The sequence below is a fragment of the Eschrichtius robustus genome, chromosome 12, assembly GCF_028021215.1.
Source record: "Eschrichtius robustus isolate mEscRob2 chromosome 12, mEscRob2.pri, whole genome shotgun sequence".
NCBI classification, from domain to species: domain Eukaryota; kingdom Metazoa; phylum Chordata; class Mammalia; order Artiodactyla; family Eschrichtiidae; genus Eschrichtius; species Eschrichtius robustus.
The window spans coordinates 83,743,200-83,762,324 of NC_090835.1; the positions used below are offsets into that span (position 1 = coordinate 83,743,200).

General features: G+C 44.8%; 1 protein-coding gene across 1 annotated transcript; it reads right to left on the reverse strand.

Annotated features, from left to right (window-relative positions):
* Window positions 1-412: 412 nt before the first annotated feature.
* GCM1 (glial cells missing transcription factor 1) lies at window positions 413-18,251 on the reverse strand. The gene is made up of 5 exons (XM_068559381.1): window positions 18,177-18,251; window positions 5,897-6,149; window positions 4,792-4,904; window positions 3,053-3,181; window positions 413-1,147 (listed from the first exon to the last, which is right to left on the reverse strand). Exons 1-5 carry the CDS (start codon window positions 18,249-18,251, stop codon window positions 413-415), a joined length of 1,305 nt encoding a protein of 434 aa, XP_068415482.1.
* Between the last annotated feature and the right edge of the window lie 874 nt (window positions 18,252-19,125).

A 19,125-nucleotide genomic window follows, 5' to 3' on the forward strand; every position in this document is an offset into this window, starting at 1 on the left:
CATGTAAGCGAGTTCATACAGTATTTGTCTTTCCTTCTCTGATTTATTTCACTTAGCCTAATGCCCTCAAGGTCCATCCGTGTTGTTGTAAATCATGTGATTCCTGTTTTTTTTTTGGCTCAGTAGTATTTCATTGTGTGTATATATACACACCACATTGTCTTTATCCATTCATCTGTCCTAGGTTGTTTCCATGTCTTGGCTATTGTAAATAATGCTGCAGTGAACATGGTGGCGCAGATAACTCTTCGGGATAGTGATTTCATTTCCTTCAGATATATACCTAGAAGTGGGATTGCTGGATCATATGGTAGTTCTACTTTTAATTTTTTGAGGAACCTCCATACTGTTTTCCACAGTGGCTGCACGAAATGACGTTTCCACCGGCAGTGCACAAGGCTCCCGACTTGGATCATCTTAAAGGACAGAGGTTTAGAAGCATTTCGTTGTTGCAGTGATCCAAACCCACGTACCTCATTTCTTCATCAAAATCCCATTTGCTGCTCTTGCCAGGCAGAGAATATTGATGATGGGGCTGAGAGGTGTAGGTGAGGAGAAAGGGGTCTTCCTGAGGTGAATGGCAAGTGGTGGAAGGGTGGTAGCTGTTAAAATCCACATGCACCTTCTCTTCATAAAGTTCACCCCCTTGATTTGGCCAGAAGGGGTGACAGCTAGTTTTGGCTGCCGGTGGTTCCATGGGAATCTGCTGGAGAAAGGGTTCTGAAGAGCTCTGGGAAGGGGAGAAGTCGTAAGGCCAGCTGGTCAGAGGAAAAGGGTAACTGGGACAACTGTTGTCATTGGAAGGATTTCTCCCCAAAGCAACATTCTTATTCCATGTTTGCAGATCACTGTAATCAGAGAAGACTCCAGAGACGGGAGGCTGAAGCAGGTCCTGGCTGCTGGAGACGCGACTATTGGATAAATCGCATTTCTCGTAGAGCTGAGTGGGGCCCAAGGTGGGAGTGGGGTCTCTGGGGTCAGAGGTTCTCCCCAGACCATAACTCTCAGAGAAGGATGAGCCATCATTCAGTGTCTTCTGCTGGGGAACGTTACCTATTAAATGTCCACTGTAACTACCAGGCGATTGGACACCTTCCTGGAAAGACCAAGTTAAACTTTCCCAACTTTGTGTTTCACCTGGAAGAGGCTGGAAAGGAAAGAGAAAAGCTCATGTTAATAAATTAAACTGACCTAACTACCCCAGACACCCACGAGTGACCCTGCACAAAGAAGTGCTCTGCAGATTTTCTTCATTCCTTGCGTACTTGAAGCACAAACACACACAGGGCTTTGCACAAGCACCCAAGGCCTGGAAGAACTAAAGGCTGCTGCCATTTCCATTTGAAATCTGACCAACCAGGAAGGGCCGAATTGCCCTTTACTCAGACAGGAGTGTGTTTAAAATGTTTCCCCTCAAACGCAAGTCTGATATCCTAACTGACTCTGTGAGAAACTTGTAAGGGGCTATTTAAGAAAAATCAAACCACAGCTTCAAAGTTTTAGCTTATCCTCAGTATAACTCTCAGGGGAACCTCATTTCCCTCCTTGACTTTTCTATTTTTTAGTGCTGTGTGGATTCCATGAGACCAGGGCTTATTTTTGTTCTCAAGAGACTTTGAACTCATTTTGTTAAATTGTAGATCTCTGGAATACGAGGTGGTCAATATATTTTTATCAATGGAGAAAGTATATTGTCCTCCAGTTAATCGCAAGAAAGGAATCTGGTTGGGAATTAAGTTATCCTCTTATTTATGTAAAACTATCGACAGATGGGGTTGGAGAGACTGTGACCAGGGAGGGTGAGTGGGAGGAAATACCCTTCAACTTCTCCCAGGGCTGGGAGATGGGATAAGACCAGTCATTGGGATTCAGGGGCTCCTATTTCCCTACAACAGACTCAGATTACAATTTTTTTTCTTAAGGTACTTTAGAGCCTCCAGGGCTGGACTGGCTTCATTTCTGTACTCCTGAAATGTGGAACGTTGGACAGTAGAAAAAGTATAGGAATTAGTAACACTGTTAAGCAGACAAACCCACAGACCTACAGTATGACACCCACAAAGCCATGAACTTCACATCACAGTTTGACTGCGGGAAGAAGCCTCCACCCCCGCATCCCTGGATGAGCACTGTTTCCAGAAACCGCCTGGGTATTTCACCTCGGTGGAGTGCGCTAAGGAATCATCTGCTTTAGGGAAGAATGAAAAAGCACGGGGCTCGTAGTTTGTGCAGAGCATTTCATTTTGGTTCTATCAGAAATACAGAGTGATTGAGTTATTTGTAGTGAGGTGGATGGACCTAGAGTCTGTCATACAGAGTGAAGTAAGTCAGAAAGAGAAAAACAAATACCGCATGCTAACACATATATATGGAATCTAAAAAAAAAAAAAAAAAAGGTCATGAAGAACCTAGTGGCAAGACGGGAATAAAGACACAGACCTACTAGAGAATGGACTTGAGGATATGGGGAGGGGGAAGGATAAGCTGGGACGAAGTGAAAGAGTGGCATGGACATTTATACGCTACCAAGTGTAAAATAGATAGCTAATGGGAAGCAGCCGCATAGCACAGGGAGATCAGCTCGGTGCTTTGTGACCACCTAGAGGGGTGGGATAGGGAGGGTGGGAGGGAGGGAGACGCAAGAGGGAAGAGATATGGGAACATATGTGTATGTATAACTGATTCACTTTGTTATAAAGCAGAAACTAACACACCATTGTAGAGCAATTATACTCCAATAAAGATGTTAAAAAGAAAAAAAGAAATACAGAGTGCCAAACATAGGTTAAGTACTAATTCGAGTCTCTTTTTAATAGTAGGGAAGATGATTCTGAAATTCTATGGACTTTACAGTTGAGGGCATGCTACAAAGATGGTAGAAATGAAGAGGAAACCGCAGGTTCAGTTTCTTTGGCAGAGGCTGGCTCACAGGTGAGCCTGAAGGTACGTGATTTTCGGCTTCATTTGTAGGTAAGGGACAAGGAAATCTACTGCCGCCACCACAGGGGTGGCAAGTCGTCGTACGTTTTGAAGCTGCACGGGGCAAGGTTACCTTTATCTGTGGGCCCTGTTTCAGCTTCGAGGAGACAGAGGAAGACGCCGAGTGCGTTTTCTTCATTGCTCTTCTGGCCTCGGCTTCCAATTTGGTTTCTGGCTTTGGATGATCATGCTCTCCCTTTGACTTAGAGGAGATGAAGCAGTGAAATAAATAACTAGATGCACTTCACAGTGTGTAAGGCTTTATCCTGTGCCCTGCCGTCGGACTGGGTACTGCTGCAGTTGACTACTAAGACAAGATTGGAGCAAGCTTTTGTTTGTTTTAATTAAGTTTTATTAGAGTACAGCGGCTTTACAATGTTGTGTTAGTTTCTACCGTACAGCAAAGTGAATCAGCTATATGTATACATATCTCCCCACTTTTCTGGATTTCCTTCCCATTTAGGTCACCACAGTGCATTGAGTAGAGTTCCCTGTGCTGTACAATAGGTTCTTATTAGTTATCTACTTTATACATAGTATCAATAGTATAAAAAATATAGTGTATATATGTCAATATATATGGGAGATATGTATATGGAGATATATGTATCTCCCAGTTCATCCCACCACCCACCCTTTCCCCCTTGGTGGAGCACCCACCATGCACTCTCCTGCTTGCCCATCTGCCTCTGCTGATGATACTCGTTCCTTGCGTGGTGCCTCTCTCCAGCCTGGCCAAGTCACATTCACAGTGATGACAAGTAATGCTGATTACATACATTCTCCCTGAACCTTCGGCACAAGGCTGTGAGGGCTATACCGTTATCGTCCTCACCAGGAGGCATGGAGGGGTTATACCACCTGGGAAACCTCCCCTAGTACGTGCGGGAGGTAGGATTCAAAGTGTGCCAGAGCCAGCCAGGCCGAAAGCCACTTGTTGGCCATTCAGGAATTTGTGAGCTGGTTGTTAAAAACAGCTTGACACTTTGCTGTACACCTGAAACTAACACAACATTGTAAACCAACTACACTCCAATAAAATTAAAATTAAAAAAAATATGTTTGATGAAGAAACCGAATGAACAAAGAGGAAAGAAGGGAAAGAAAATTTCAGCTCATCTTGCACACTTCTACCAAAGAAATCTTTCCAGAGAACCTCTGTCAAGCTTAAAACCTTCTATTCTCTTTTACCTTCAATATTAATTTTTAATGTGTTTTGCCATGAAACCCCATGTTCAATCTTATGATCGTATAATTAGTATGAAAGAATATATAGTAAACTAATTAGCTTTTTCAAACAAACAAATAAAATGGCTTGATATCAGCCATGATGGGAATAGTTATGTCCTAGAAACTGGCAAACCCTACACATCAGAACATTTTCTTTTCAGAGGCAAGTTTAGCACGGACTCAAACCCAGGCAGTCCAACTGTCAGACACCACTGTTTCTACCACCTCCCCCATGAGGACTTCTTAACACCACATTTTACAGAAAGCTGGGGCTTAGGGGAGTAAGGCAACGTGTCCACGTCTACAGAGCTGGGTCTGCGGAAGGCCAGTGCTTGCCTAAGTAGATTACTGACCGCAGCATCCCCTTCGGAGTCTGAGGCAGGGGCGGCCGCCCCTGTCCTGGGCTCCAGCCCCTGACTCCTCTCTCAAGGTTTGGGGTACAGACGTTTGCTCGCCCAGAGGGTCCCCCAGGGAGGGTGCAGGCTCCCCTCCACCTGTGCATTTCCTGGAGGAAACTCCTGCTGGTGCTCTGTGAAGAGTTCCTGAATTAAAGAGAAATGGAATCTCTAACTCAAATCCAACCTGGAAAAATATGAAGCGTCCGTCGTGCCTCCAGAAGTTAGTGACAGGAAAGCCCCCGTGGCCTCGGCAGGGAATGAGCTTCAGGGGCCCATCGCAGTTGGGACAGCGTTTCCCTACAAAGGAGCAGAGGAAGGTGACCTGAGTCTGTGCGGCCCTGCCGATTTCAGATTCCTGGGTGGCAGAGAATCCACCTGGGCACAGTTTTATAGGCTTTCATACACTGGGCATGACCCCTGAGCCTAGGAGGCCAGACCACCAAAGCAGCCCAGGTCACTCTCACACGTGGTAGAGGAAGCAGTTGCCTACAGAGTGGGATATTTTACAGGACAGGGGAGAGCTCCTTTGAGCAAAAAAAAAAAAATCCTTCCCTCCTTATTTACTGATACTTGAAATTCTTTGTAGAGAAGCAGAAGAAAATTCTTTCACTTCACAATTAGAACTAAGGGTCAAGGAGCAAAACCACATGACGCGGCTACTAAAGTTTCACTAAAGTGTAAATGACTGATACCAGATCCTGCCCTAGAGCAAGTTTTGAAAACAAATTGCAAGGAAAGAACATGAAGTAACTTGAGGTCTGAAGTGGGCAAGGCACAGGGAATGCCAAATGCATCTATTTCACAATCTGATGAATATGATAAACAAACAAAATGAAGAATTATCTCAGCATGTGATTATGGCATGAACCTAAATGGCATGGAATTGAGTCTAACCTCAGAGTCAGTGCCGGCTCCCACTCCAGATCAAAGCACTCACTGAGATCATTTTGGGGACCCCATTCCCCAAGATGTGAGGTGGCAAGCGTGATACACAACTTCCTCGTAAACTTCAGGTGGGTGTGCTGGTGAATTAATGTTAGTTCCCTAAGTGATGTGTCTTCCTTTTAACAGAGGCCCCGAGTCAGGCGTCTGAACCCAAGGGAGGTTAATGGTGGGTGCCCTGGGCGTGGCAGATCTTTGGGACGGATACTGGAGCCCAGGGAGCTGGCTGGCTCTCCTTAATATAATCTAAAGGACCGGCCTTGGTCTCCACCACCCTCCAGTGCGAAGGATGGGCCCTTGGGAGGTGCGGGGACGTCGTGGCCCCTCGGGGCAGGAGCCCCACTCACTCTGCTGCTTCTGCCGGGCCTTGTCGCAGATGGCAGGCCTCAGGTAGACCTTGCGGCCCTCAGCGACTAGGCAGTCGCGGCTGCAGACCACCACGCCCAGGCAGGACTTCTTGAGGATGCGGGAGTTGTGGTTGTTGGTGTTGCGCATGGCCCAGCTGCTCACGTGCCGCTGCGCGTTTCTGTCCTCCGAGCTGTAGATGTGCTTCTCGTGGGCATCTGGCCACTCCTGGAACCAGTCCGTCTTTTTCACATTCTGATGAAAACACAGAGAATATCATTATAGTTTCAGCTGGAAAACACCACTGTGCTTAAAGCTGCTTTTGGCGCTCGAGAGCTGGGCGCGAGACCTTTAGCAAAGACCAAGCTGGATTTCACTCCGCCGTGGCGGTCTGAGCGCGCACAGCACAGCCGCGAGCACGTGATTCCTGGGTCCACCCAACATGTGCTCCCTGGACCAGAGTGAGTTGTGATGCCGCCCGTCTACCCCGACTGATGTTTCTCTAGCCTTTGGTGGTAAGAGTGAGGACCGTTTCACTGAGAATGTTGGAGGGTGCAGTAACATGATTGTGCTCTTGCACAATGACGGTGGACGGCACTGGGGCAGGGCAGCGAGATTAATGTCTCTCGCCGGGCGGTGGTTACCTTGTTGGGAAAGCGGAGGGTTTATACAAAGCCACCTGAGACACGCGGTGGAAGGCTGGAGAGCCGCTTTCTCCCCCGTGGAGATTTTCTCCCCTTTGCTCTACACTCATGTTCATGCACCTCAAACAGGGCAGAGGGGTAAGGAAGAGTTTACTTTGACTGGAAACATCTATGTTCTTGCCCAGGACGGGCACAATTCCCTGCCCATGAATAGCTAACTAAATTCTCCTTTGAGTGGGCAGAGACACAGGATACTCAACCCTTATAGCATAAGTTATTTGGCTTTCTGTGCCTCAGTTTCTTTATCTGCATAATAGGGATAACTAGACCTGCCTACCTCAAGTGGGTCTGAGAATTAAATAGGATAATATATAAAAATTACTTCGCACAACACCTAGCCCGGAGGGAGCTCAGAATAAATGTTAGTCACTGAAGTTGTGGCTCAAAAGGATGTGGCGTTTGACAGATTCTTAGGGTGAGAATCATTAAGGGGTCTCAGTAGTCAAACTTAGGCTGTGCCCCCCCCCCCACCCCCGTAGCTTCCAGAGCCTTGGTATAAGAACATATTCAACAAGAAGATTCTAGAAGGTTATTGTAGAAGATTCTAGAAGCTCCAGGAAGAGAGATCAGGGTGCCTCTCCTTTGCTTCCCCAACAAGGAAACACAGCATAGGATAGGAAAGGAAAGGCAAGATGTTTGAGAAGGAAAAAAAGCAAACATCATTAGGATGGAAGCGCAACTCAGGGAAATCGGTGTCTCTTCAGTTAGATTTCAAGTTTAGAACATGCCAAAGAACTTTGTAACGTGAGACTCGGGGCAGGTGACTGTCTCTGAAGCCGAATTTTGCTCTTCTCTAAAATGGGGACATTGATAAAACATGCTTCACAAAAGTACTGTGGAGAGCAGATGTGTTGTGAACTGTAAATTTTATGTAATTAATGATAGTTGTCATTTGTACGGAACTTCATGGGAACTGAGGTGGGTCTGAGGAAATAGAAATGAGAGGTTTTATGTACATGAGAGGTAGTACTAGTTAATAGCGAAGAGTTGTGGTCTGAAAACTAGGGCCATGGGCCTAATCCAGCCCAATGCCTGTTTTTATAAATCAAGTTTTATTGGAACCCAGCCATGTTCATTCAAGTGTTGTCTGTGGATACATTTACACACCATGGCAGAGTCCGGTAGTCGCAGCCGAGACTGTATGGTCCGCAAAGCCTAAAATATTTCCTATCTGGTCCTTCACAGAGAGCTTACCAGCCCCTGGTAAGAGCACAGCCTGTGAAGGCCCTGGGTGAGGGCCTTACAATAGTTCCTTCCCTCTCAGGGCTCCACTTCCTGCTCTGTGAGATGGAGGCCACAGGAGTACCTGCCTGGCAGGGATGTTGTGAAGAAAGACTGAATGAGTTAGCACACACAGAGCATTCAAAGCAGTGCCTGCTATTCACAACAGCCAAGACATGGAAGCAACCTAAGTGTCCATCAACAGATGAATGGATGAAGAAGATGTAGTATATCTATACAATGGAATATTACTCAGCCATAAAAAAGAATGAAATAATGTCATTTGCAGCAACATGAATGGACCTAGAGATTGTCATACTAAGTGAAGAAAGTCAGAGAAAGGCAAATACCATATAATATCACCTATACGTGGAATCTAAAAAAAAAAGATACAAATGAACTTATTTACAAAACAGAAATAGACTTACAGACATAGAAAACAAATTTATGGCTACCAAAGGTGGGGGGGGGGGGGTTGGATAAACTAGGAGTTTGGGATTAGCAGATATAAACTACCATATATAAAATAAACAGCAAGGTCCTACTGTATATCACAGGGGACTATATTCAATACCTTGTAATAAACTATAGGGGAAAAGAAAACAAAAACAAAAACAGGGAATTCCCTGGTGGTCCAGTGGTAAAGAATCCGTCTTCCAATGCAGGGGACGCGGGTTCGATCCCTGGTTGGGGAACTACGATCTCACATGTCGTGGGGCAACTAAGCCCACGCGCCACAACTACTGAGCTCGTGCGCCTCAATGAGAGAGCCCCTGTGCTGCAGTACAGACCCCACATACCCTGGAGCCTGTGCGCCACAACTAGAGAGAGAAAACCCACATGCTACAACTAGAGAGAAACCCGCGCGCCGCAACGAAAGAGCCCACGTGCCACAACTAAGACCTGACACAGCCAAAAAATAAATAAAATAAATAAATAAATATTTTTTAAAAACCCAGTGTCTGGCATAGGGAACAGTATTCAATATCCTGTAATAAACCATAATGGAAAAGAATATGAAAAAGAATATATATACACACATATATGTATATATATGAATCACTTTGCTGTATACCAGACACAGCATTGTAAATCAACTATACTTCAATTTTTAAAAACAAAATGAAATAAAACCAGTGCCTGGCACACAGCAAGTTCCACGTCAGTGTTAGCTGTTACCCTGTCGGATCTGGGGCCACACGCACCAGCCAGGATGGTTGTGAGGGCCACCAGCTTTTAGGACAGAGATGACCCCCCAGAGAGGTCACTTCATGCTCTAAACCTTGTTAAGCCAAATGCAAGACAGGAGTCCAAGCCCCTATAAAACAAAAGCTTAATTGGTGCAAATCTTGTTAGTGACCTTCTTTCGCAGAGCAGTGGCAATGCCCCTCCGGTGCTGCCCTGTGGCGTGGGAAGGGAATGCTGCTCGAAAAGGGCAGGGAGAAGGGGGATGGCATCTAGAGGAGTCCCCTCTGGTCCATCGGGCAATTACAGTCGAGTGTCTAGGAAAGAGGCCTGGCCAGGCCAAGATGCTGAATGAGCTGTTTTTTCCAGTTCTTCCCCTCTCTCCCCGACTTGCCTGGTAATTCTGAGCTGGACGAGACTCAATGCCCGGGGTGAGGAGAAGACCTCAGGCAACCCCGCAGGCAGCCCTGTCTCCTTCCTCCGCCCCCTTCTCTTCTCTTCCTTCTGACCTAAAGCTCTACACAGTGCTCTCTTGTCTTCTGCCACAGAAATGCCACAGAAAACATAATATTTTATCTTCTGAAATAATAAAAATGTAGGTTAAAACGTTAAAATATGGACCTTTAGCAGTCTGGACTGTGGATTTGAATTCTTCAAATACAAAGCACAGTTGTCAGGGCAGCAGAGAAAAGGGTGAGGTGGACGTGAAGGAAAGCTGAGATTTTCATGTTTTAAAGGTGAGGGGTCCCTTCAGGCTGGTCAGTGGCATAGATTTCACCAACCAGGAGGAACGACAGTGCCTGTGAGAGCGGCTCAAACACTCCAGTTAAAGCAAGTACTCCCTGCCTGTGGGGGAAGAAATGAGCTCCACCGTCTTTTCTCTCTCTCTCTCTCAGGTAAATGTATATTTTGATCTCCCTTTGAGGTTTCCTCTTTGATGGATTAGTTAGAAATCTATTGTTTAGTTTCCATGTATCTACAGATTTTCCTGTTGCCTTTTGCTATTAATTTCTAGTTTGCATCCATTGTAGTTGGAGAACACATTCTATGTTTTTGATTATTTTAGCATTGTTGAGGTTTGTTTTAAAGCCCGCAAAACGTTCTACATTCCAAGGTCTGTTAAGCTTTTTTTTTTTCAACACCTCCTCCACTGGTACCCTAGTTTTCCAGTTCCATTAATAACACAGTAATAAGTTTGACAAAGTATGACCTCAAGAAATTTACTTAGGAGTAAGTGTATTTACATCAAGATAGTCTCTTGGCTATTTATTTATGATGAGTCTTTTGACCTGGATGCTTAGTGAGATTTTTGACATTTTTTGACATTGCAGTTATGAGAAAACCCGGATTCCAGTGATGCAAAGGAACCCAGGTGTCAAATGAATGATAAGGAACTCTGAAAAGCTCCCAAATTTAAGGCACTAGAGAGTAAGATTTTAAAAGGAAGAATAATTATTTCTTAATCTTGTTTAGCAAATCCCCACAAAACATTTTTTTCTTTTCAGATCTTCTGTTTATTTTAATTTCTAACTTTTCATGAGTAACTCTTTGTTTTTACTCTTGGTTAAGACGTTTATAATTTAAAGGGAATATTCTTAAGGTCTCCAACACGTAAATATAACAAATTTATATTTTATAATCTCATGGGTAATATCATTGGGGGTTTAATGAATATTTCTGTGCCTTATGTATGTAATTTCTTTCCCTAAGAGACTTAATCCTCTAACTCACTCAAACTCTTTGAAACTCGACGCTAGGGGTCCCCAACCCCCAGGCCGTGAACCGGTACTGGTCCTTGGCCTGTTAGGAACCGGGCCGCACAGGACGAGGTGAGAGGCCGGCGAGTGAGCAAAGTTTCATCTGCCGCTCCCCATCACTCGCCATCGCTCACATTACTACCTAAACCATATCCCCACACTGCCCCCCCCCCCGCCCCCTCCCCAGCCGCCGTCCATGGAAAAATTGTCTTCCACAAAACCGGTCCCTGGTGCCAAAAGGGTTGGGGACCACTGCCCTATGCAATCAGAGCACCCTTCATCCTCCCTTCATTCTAATTTATTTAACTACTTGAAGTTTTAATAGGGTAACTTAAGAATTAAATATACATTATTATATAAAACTAATGAACTAAAATCAAAATTCTGAAATAAGGTATCAAAAATATTTACATTATCATGTTATTATATTAAATTTGATTTTTCCCTTGGAATATAATCTGTTCTAATGTAAAGCAATTATCTGCCAGGTTTTCTTTAATAAGAATAGCTTATTAATTCCTTGTAAATAAATGGCTCCAAATAAAACCAGGCTAGCAAACAGATACACGTTTAAGCAAATCAGAGAGAGGAAAAATTTAGATGTTACTTATGGAATACAGAAAAAAAAAAATTCCTCCAGCATTTTGATTTACCTTCAACTTTTCAGGAACTTATCTCTCCGAGTCAACCGGAAACCCAACTCCAAGTGTTTTCAAAGGGAGAAATTCATCAACAAAATGCTTTTGAGTTAACTTAAGCATTTCCTTTGACTAATCTTGCAATTTCCTACCTTTGTTAAAGAGTCAAGATGCAGGAGAAAAAGTTCCTTATTTGTGCAGACAACACCAAGGTGGGACAGAGTGCCCCAGCTTTCAAACTCTGTCGCCCCCTCTTTTCTTTTCTCCCTTTCCTTTCCAACTCCACCCAGCTAAGCAAGGGGCCTCCTGGCAGGCACCCAGGGAGAGTCTCTGTTACCATCCCCACGACCCCAGAAGCACAGGGTAGCAGAAGAATTCTGGTCCCCAAAATGGGGGGACCCAATGACCACGGGGTCCATATACGTGGAACTGTCCCAGGGAGTTCAAATGACCTTGAGATCAAGGACAATGCTGGACAAAGAGGACAAAGTCACGAGTGTCCCCGTCAGACCAACAACAAAGTGACCTGATCATGCAGTCAGATAATAATTGACCAGAAATCCAGAATCTGGTTTATCCCTTAGCTCCCTAGCGCCAAGACACATCTGATTACAACTAGCTTGTCCTGATTACATTTATCCACACAAATTCACAGTACAAGCTCAAAGATTCACCTCTGCTCATAAGATTGAGGCAAAGGAAATTGTACTGGTTAAAATCATGGTCCAGGAATGAACTCATCAGAGACGTGGCCTCTTTGGGGTTGATTCTCCAGGCTTCAGGTGGCCCTGTATTTATGTTTAGCCTATGTATATAGTTTTAGGTTTTCTCTGCCAAAAGTATACTTAAACCTTGGAATTGTGTGAGTTAATGGCTTGGTGTGGCTTTGGTCATGGGTTTCATCTGGAAACTGCTCATGTTCATGAACAGAATGATTCGGGGTGTTTGCCTGCTGTGGGGCTATTGGAACTCAGAGAACCTGGCAGGTGCTGGGAGCAGAGTGGCTGCTCCCATCTCCCTGCTCAGTGGGTACTATTTAGGGGAAAAAGGAATTGGTTTCCTTCCTGATTTTCAACCAGGAAAAAAAGAAATAAATTTCTTAGGGGTTCTGGCTCCCAAGTATTAACAATCAGTATTAATAAGAAGTATCCATGTAATGAACCATGTAGTGAACATTTTAAATAAAGGTAAGACTAACCCAACCCCAGACGTTTGCTGCTTGGACCAAGCAAACCCTAAAGCAATTATATTTGGACTTTTAAAGTGCAAATGTAGTTTAATGGAATAGGAAGGGAAAGCAAAATTGGTGTATTACATTAGTCTGGAATAAAGAGGCTTTTATCAATGATGGTTTTGAGTAAGTTAAGTGCCTGCAGTTCTGGGCTGACTCCGTGGAGGCTGGATAAAGGAGAAGTGGTATCAAAATAACCAGAAGCTAGACAAGTGATCAGAAATGAGTGAATGAAGATTTATAAAGACATACATGCAGCTTAAAGAAGGGAGAAGAACACATGAAACAAATCCAGGGAGGGATGATTTAGTGAGAGCAAGAGGCCATCCAAGCCCTAGATCTGATCATGATGCTTTCCAGCTCAACAAGCCTAATGGCTTCCCACTGCCTTTAAAAAAAAAAAAAAAAAAAAAATAACTGAATTGGGACTTCCCCGGCGGTCCAGTGGCTAAGGCTCCGTGCTCCCAATGCAGGGGGCCCAGGTTCGATCCCTGGTCAGGGAACCAGATCCCACATGCGGCAACTAAGAGTTCGTATGCCGCAACGAAGATTGAAGATCCCGTGCGCCACAACTAAGACCTGGGACAGCCAAATAATTAAATGAATAATTTTTTTTTTTTTTTTTTTTTTTTAAAAAAGAACGCTTTAAAAACATTTTTTAAAATAAAGCCAAGTAAAATAACCGAATCATCTTAGGATAGCCTGCATCCAAACCACCTTTCACGCCGGTATCCTCCCAGATCCCCTTGCTGAATGTCTGTGCACAGCTTCCCCATATGTAGCCTCTGAACAGTCTTCAAAGTGCTCCACTCGGCCTGGATTATCTTATCTTCACCTGCCCTAATCCCCTCACCTTTTACAATGGACTTGCCCAGAGAGCCTTTTGCCAGATGTTCTGCCTTGCTCCCCATGCCTGAGTCATGCTGGATGACATACGTCCTCTTTCAGCGCCTCTGGCATTTTTCTATATGGCATCGATTCTCTGTTTGGACGCCGATCTTGCCCCACTGGCCCAGAAGATCATGAGCCCTTCCCTGAAAGTTAACATAGCTTAACGGCCCCTGTATCCCTGAGCCTGCTATGGTGTCTTGCACATCCCCGTCACTCAGAAATCTCTGCTATCCTGATAAGGATGTCATCGCTCACTGTTGCCAAAAATTAACCCATAGACCTTGATCTATCTGGGATGTATAAAGGGCTGTGGAGTCCCCAGGACCAAAAGGTGCAGTGAGCACTCAGGTAACCATCTCAAAACTTGAAGCAGGTGGGTGGGTTAATACGAAAGGAATTTGTCTACAACCTACAGGAATTTGCGGGAATCCTGGCAAGAATACACAAATATGAACAATAAACCGTAAATTCTTTGTATGAGTGGGAAAGAGAATGAAACTGGGGAAATGTATAATAGTAATAAGCCAGTGCATGTTATTATAGATGCAATCCTTTAAAACATATGTTCTAATGCTCAAACAGATGGTCTGAGGCACACTCATCGCCCAAGGGGCTCCATGAGAAAAGGGCTCTGTGGTCAAAACTATGTTAGGGCAACAATGCCGACAGCTTCCTCTTGGGAGAGCCGCCAGTGCAGTAAGAAAGGCACCATGTCTACGGTAGAGAAATTGGCTTAGGCACTTCCCTGGCGGTCCAGTGGTTAGGACTCCGCGCTTCCACTGCAGGGGCCGCAGGTTCGATCCCTGGTCAGAACTAAGATCCTGCATGACTCACGGTGTGGCCAAAAAAAAAAAAAGGCTTAACTTCGTTGAACTTAGTCCTTTTCTTCCTTCACAGCATCCATTAAAATTCCTTGTAACTTACACACTACAGAACACATTTTGAGAACACATTTGTTCTAAACAGCTTAGACATTTAAGAGAAGGGTATCTAAGGAATTACTATTTTCATTTTACAGAGGAAGTAACGAAGACTTAAGAAAATAGATTTGTTTAGAGTCACACAGATGATAAACCATAGAGCCAATCATTCGTGAATTTCATATTCGGCGTTTGTGTTTAACACGTGCCAGGCCCTGTGGTTGGCACCCGGCCCCCATTCTAGGGTGCAGGCCGTCTTCCAAATCTCAGGTCACCGGATCCTAGACTCTTAGAACTAAAAAGGTCTGTAAGAGACTATTTAGTGCAAGCACTTCATTATCAGAAGAGGAAAGGGAGCCTCAGAAAGGCTAAACCACCCTGCGAAATTCTACAAATAAAAAGAGGCAGGACTGGAATTCCAAGCCAGGACTTGGTCTCCTAGCCCTGTTCTTCTCACCATACGCCACTCTGCCTTCAGAAACACTCTTGAAGTATAAAATCTACTGTGCTTGGAAATCCTTCCAAGACCTTTTATTTTTCACCTCAACTAGGTCTTGATACGATTCCAAAGCCAGCATAAACCCAGATGAGCATGGTGTTGACTCTGCTCAGAAAATACTAAGGAATATTTTGCTCTTTTAATCATTTCCCTGGCATATTTAACAAATCGAAGGGCGCTTACCTATTTCCACGAACAATCAAACTTTTTCTACGAACTAAAAATGATACACTTCCAAAATTGAATGTGTATTTTTATTGTAAATGTCTCATTTTAATGTCTTGGGTAGCTGAGAATGCTTGAGTTTTGGAAAATTCATGTTGGAACATGAACTTTTATGATCCCTGAGATCCCCTCCAGGGAAGTGTTTCTTCCTTTTGTCTACAGATTTGATGAATGATATGAATCCTCTGTCCCAGAAAAAATAAACCTTAGTACAGTGTTGCCCGCCATTTCAGAGGGTTCTTAGGCCCTATTAAAGCTCCTGCTCTACGATGTGGATTTGCAAAATCATCTATGTACCTGCTTCCTTCAACTCTTGTTTTTGAGGATGCCCATCTTCTCTATTTGAGAGCTGCAATCATGAATTAGGAATATGGGTCCCTGAGCCAGGAGTAATTAAAATTTACCTTAGGGGCTTCCCTGGTGCGCAGTGGTTGAGAATCTGCCTGCCAAAGCAGGGGACACGGGTTCGAGCCCTGCTCTGGGAAGATCCCACATGCCGCGGAGCAACTGGGCCCGTGAGCCACAACTACTGAGCCTGCCCGTCTGGAGCCTGTGCTCCGCAACGAGAGAGGCCGCGACAGTGAGAGGCCCGCGCACCACGATGAAGAGTGGCCCCCGCTCGCCGCAACTAGAGAAAGCCCTCGCACAGAAACGAACACCCAACACAGCCAAAAGATAAATAAATAAATAAATAAATATATAAAATTTACCTTAAAGTTTCCTCTAAAACAGCTACAACTATTGTAAACCAATTACAAGCAACTACAAAGATAAATCCTTAAAATAGATATTTGTGTGATTTAGCTGTGGTGTATTGAACCATTCTTAAATGGATGGAAAGTAGGGCATACTTGGTGCTTCCCAGCTTTTCTAAGACCTACCCGGAGATAATACGGGAGCAGATTTAAGGGTAAACATAAAAAGAAACAAAAGAAACACTTCGGGGACTTCCCTGGTGGTCCAGTGGTTAAGACTGCGCTTCCATGGCAGGGGGCACAGGTTCAATCCCTGGTCAGAGAACTAAGATCCCGCATGCCGCAGGGCTTGGCCAAAAAAAAAAAAAAAAAAAATCTATAAAAGAAACACTTCACTAGAGAGAAATTTGGAATGATCTGGAAGCCTTCATTAGAGAGAAATCTGGAATGATTATAAATCAAGACTGTGGAATCTCCATTCCCTCTCCCCTGCTTGGGATAATTCACATTTCTTGTTCCCCAGAATCAGCCAGATGAGCTTGACCTTTCACTAGATGGTACTGGTGGTCTCCCAGTCTTAGCTTTCCCAGCCACCTTTCCCAACAATTTCCAGTGAAAACATTCTTTCTTCACTGGAAGAAAGGCCAAAAAGGGAGGTCAAGAAAGTCAGGTTTTTTTTTAAAATTAATTAATTAATTAATTAATTAATTAATTTATGGCTGTGTTGGGTCTTCGTTTCTGTGCGAGGGCTTTCTCTAGTTGCGGCAAGTGGGGACCACTCCTTATCGCGGTGCGCAGGCCTCTCATTATCGCGGCCTCTCTTGTTGCGGAGCACAGGCTCCAGACGCGCAGGCTCGGTAGTTGCGGCTCACGGGCCCAGTTGCTCCGCGGCATGTGGGATCTTCCCAGACCAGGGCTCGAACCCGTGTCCCCTGCATTGGCAGGCAGATTCTCAACCACTGCGCCACCAGGGAAGCCCAAGAAAGTCAGTTTTAAACAACTAATGTTGGGAATTCCCTGTCAGTCCAGTGGTTAGGACTCGGCGCTTTCACTGCCGAGGTTCAGTCCCTGGTTGGGGAACTAAGATCCCACATGCCATGTGGCGTGGCAAAAAAAAAAAAAAAATTAAAACAACTAATGTTTTCCACCAAATTAAGAGGTTAAAATGTCAATTGCTGGGGGCTTCCCTGGTGGCGCAGTGGTTGAGAATCTGCCTGCCAACGCAGGGGACACGGGTTCGAGCCCTGGTCTGGGAAGATCCCACATGCCGCGGAGCAACTGGGCCCGTGAGCCACAACTACTGAGCCTGCGCGTCTGGAGCCTGTGCTCCGCAACAAGAGAGGCCGCGATAGTGAGAGGCCCGCACACCGCGATGAAGAGTGGCCCCAGCTTGCCACAACTAGAGAAGGCCCTCGCACAGAAACGAAGACCCAACACAGCCAAAAATTAATTAATTAAAAAAAAAAAAAGTCAATTGCTGGGACTTCCCAGGTGGTCCAATGGTAAGGAATCCACCTTCCAATGCAGGGGTTGTGGGGTCAATCCCTGGTCAGGGAACTAAGATCCCACATGTCTTGGGGCAACTAAGCCCGCACACCACAACTACTGAGCTCGCGAGCCTCAACTAGAGAGCCTGCGTACTGCAAACTACAGAGCCCACATGCTCTGGAGTCCTCGCACCACAATTCAGAGAAAACCCACATGCCACAACTAGAGAGAAGCCCTCGCACCACAACGAAAAGCCCATGCGCCGCAACTAAGACCCAAGGCAGCCAAAAAAAAAAAAAAAAAAAGTCAATTGCCAAAGATAAAGCAAAGAAAACATGAAACGAAAGTCACTCTGTAGTTGGAGAGGAGCCCCGTGTCTGTGGACTGTGTACTAGTTACAAAAGTTCTAGAAGAGCACTCTCACTGGGACATTCCAGTGACAGATTTAGGTTAAACCCATGATTATAGCAAATAAGGTAGCTTGTGCATTACAGAGAGTCGATCTATGGACAAACACATCAGCGTGGATTTTATTTTACTAGCTAGCAGGCGGGTGCCATCTGAGCCAAGCCAACTTTGAAAGAGAAGGGAAGTAACATTTTCTTTGCTGCAGTCTGTAACCGGGTGAGTCTGGTTGGTAAGGTCTTGCTCAAATCATAGATCTTAGCACCTCCTCTTAAAAGTCCTCAGTCAGATGCCCAGCTGAAGCTCTGGAGGAGAGGTGTTTACCCAGCTGGGACCCTCACCAAGTTCCTTCCAGGTCTTAGCAAGTTACCGGTCAAGGCTTCACAGCCAAAGGCTGAAGGCGGTGTTAAAGCAAGTACATACCTGTGGCAGTTTCATATCATTAATATCCCAGCTTAGCGTCTCTTTGTCCTCAGAATCAACGTTCTCAAGTTCCATGATAAAGTCGGGTCGCCCACAGGTTTCCGTCTATCCAACTGCCCTCAGGAGTGCTTGAGAATTTTGCTCTCGAAGGCTCTTAACACGGTTGGATTAGTCCACCCAGGCAGTTTAGACCAGGAGACTTGTTTTCTGACACTAAAAAATAAATGACAGTAATACTGACCATTAAAGAGATAAAAATCAGTGCTCATCTGCCAGAAAAGGCTGTTTCATTGATATTTTGGCGAGCACCAACATACAAACAAAAACAAAATGCAGGAGCCATTAGTGACCTTGCTGAAATAAAGCTTGACCATGGGAAATCAGAAGAAGATCGTCACTTTCACTCTCAGATTTAGGCTTCCTTCCTCATTGCTAGCCCCAAGCAGGAAGGCCTTAGTAAGGACCGTTGTCACCTGTAGCCAATGGTTAAAACCATTTTCTCCATGTACCTGTGTTGGGGCAGGAGGGATAGCTGGCTTAGAGTTGTTTCCATGGATACACCTTCATAAATTAGCTAACCTGGGGTGTGTTACAAGAGGGGAACATCACAACCAGATGTGTCTAGAAGTCTTTTTTAAAATCTAAATTTCCATAGAGATTAACAATCCAGTATGTATTTTATATCTTCAAATATTATCAAATGATAATTAGACTCCTCCAAAACCTTGGCGATATTGACATTTCAAACCCGATAACTCTTTTTTTTTTTTTAATTATTTATTTATTTATTTTTATTTATGGCTGTGTTGGGTCTTCGTTTCTGTGCGAGGGCTTTTTCCAGTCGCGGCAAGCGGGCTCCACTCTTCATCACGGTGCGCGGGCCTCTCACTATCGTGGCCTCTCCTGCTGCGGAGCACAGGCTCCAGACGCGCAGGCTCAGCAGTTGTGG

Excerpts from the sequence above, each read along its gene's own strand:
- GCM1 (XM_068559381.1), bottom strand. The coding sequence starts at position 18,251 with ATGGAACTTGAGAACGTTGATTCTGAGGACAAAGAGACGCTAAGCTGG. Across the intron at positions 6,150-18,176 it reads ATGATATGAAACTGCCACAG|AATGTGAAAAAGACGGACTG; the intron begins GTATGTACTTGC and ends TGTTTTCATCAG. Across the intron at positions 1,148-3,052 it reads AACAGGGCCCACAGATAAAG|CCTCTTCCAGGTGAAACACA; the intron begins GTAACCTTGCCC and ends TTTCCTTTCCAG.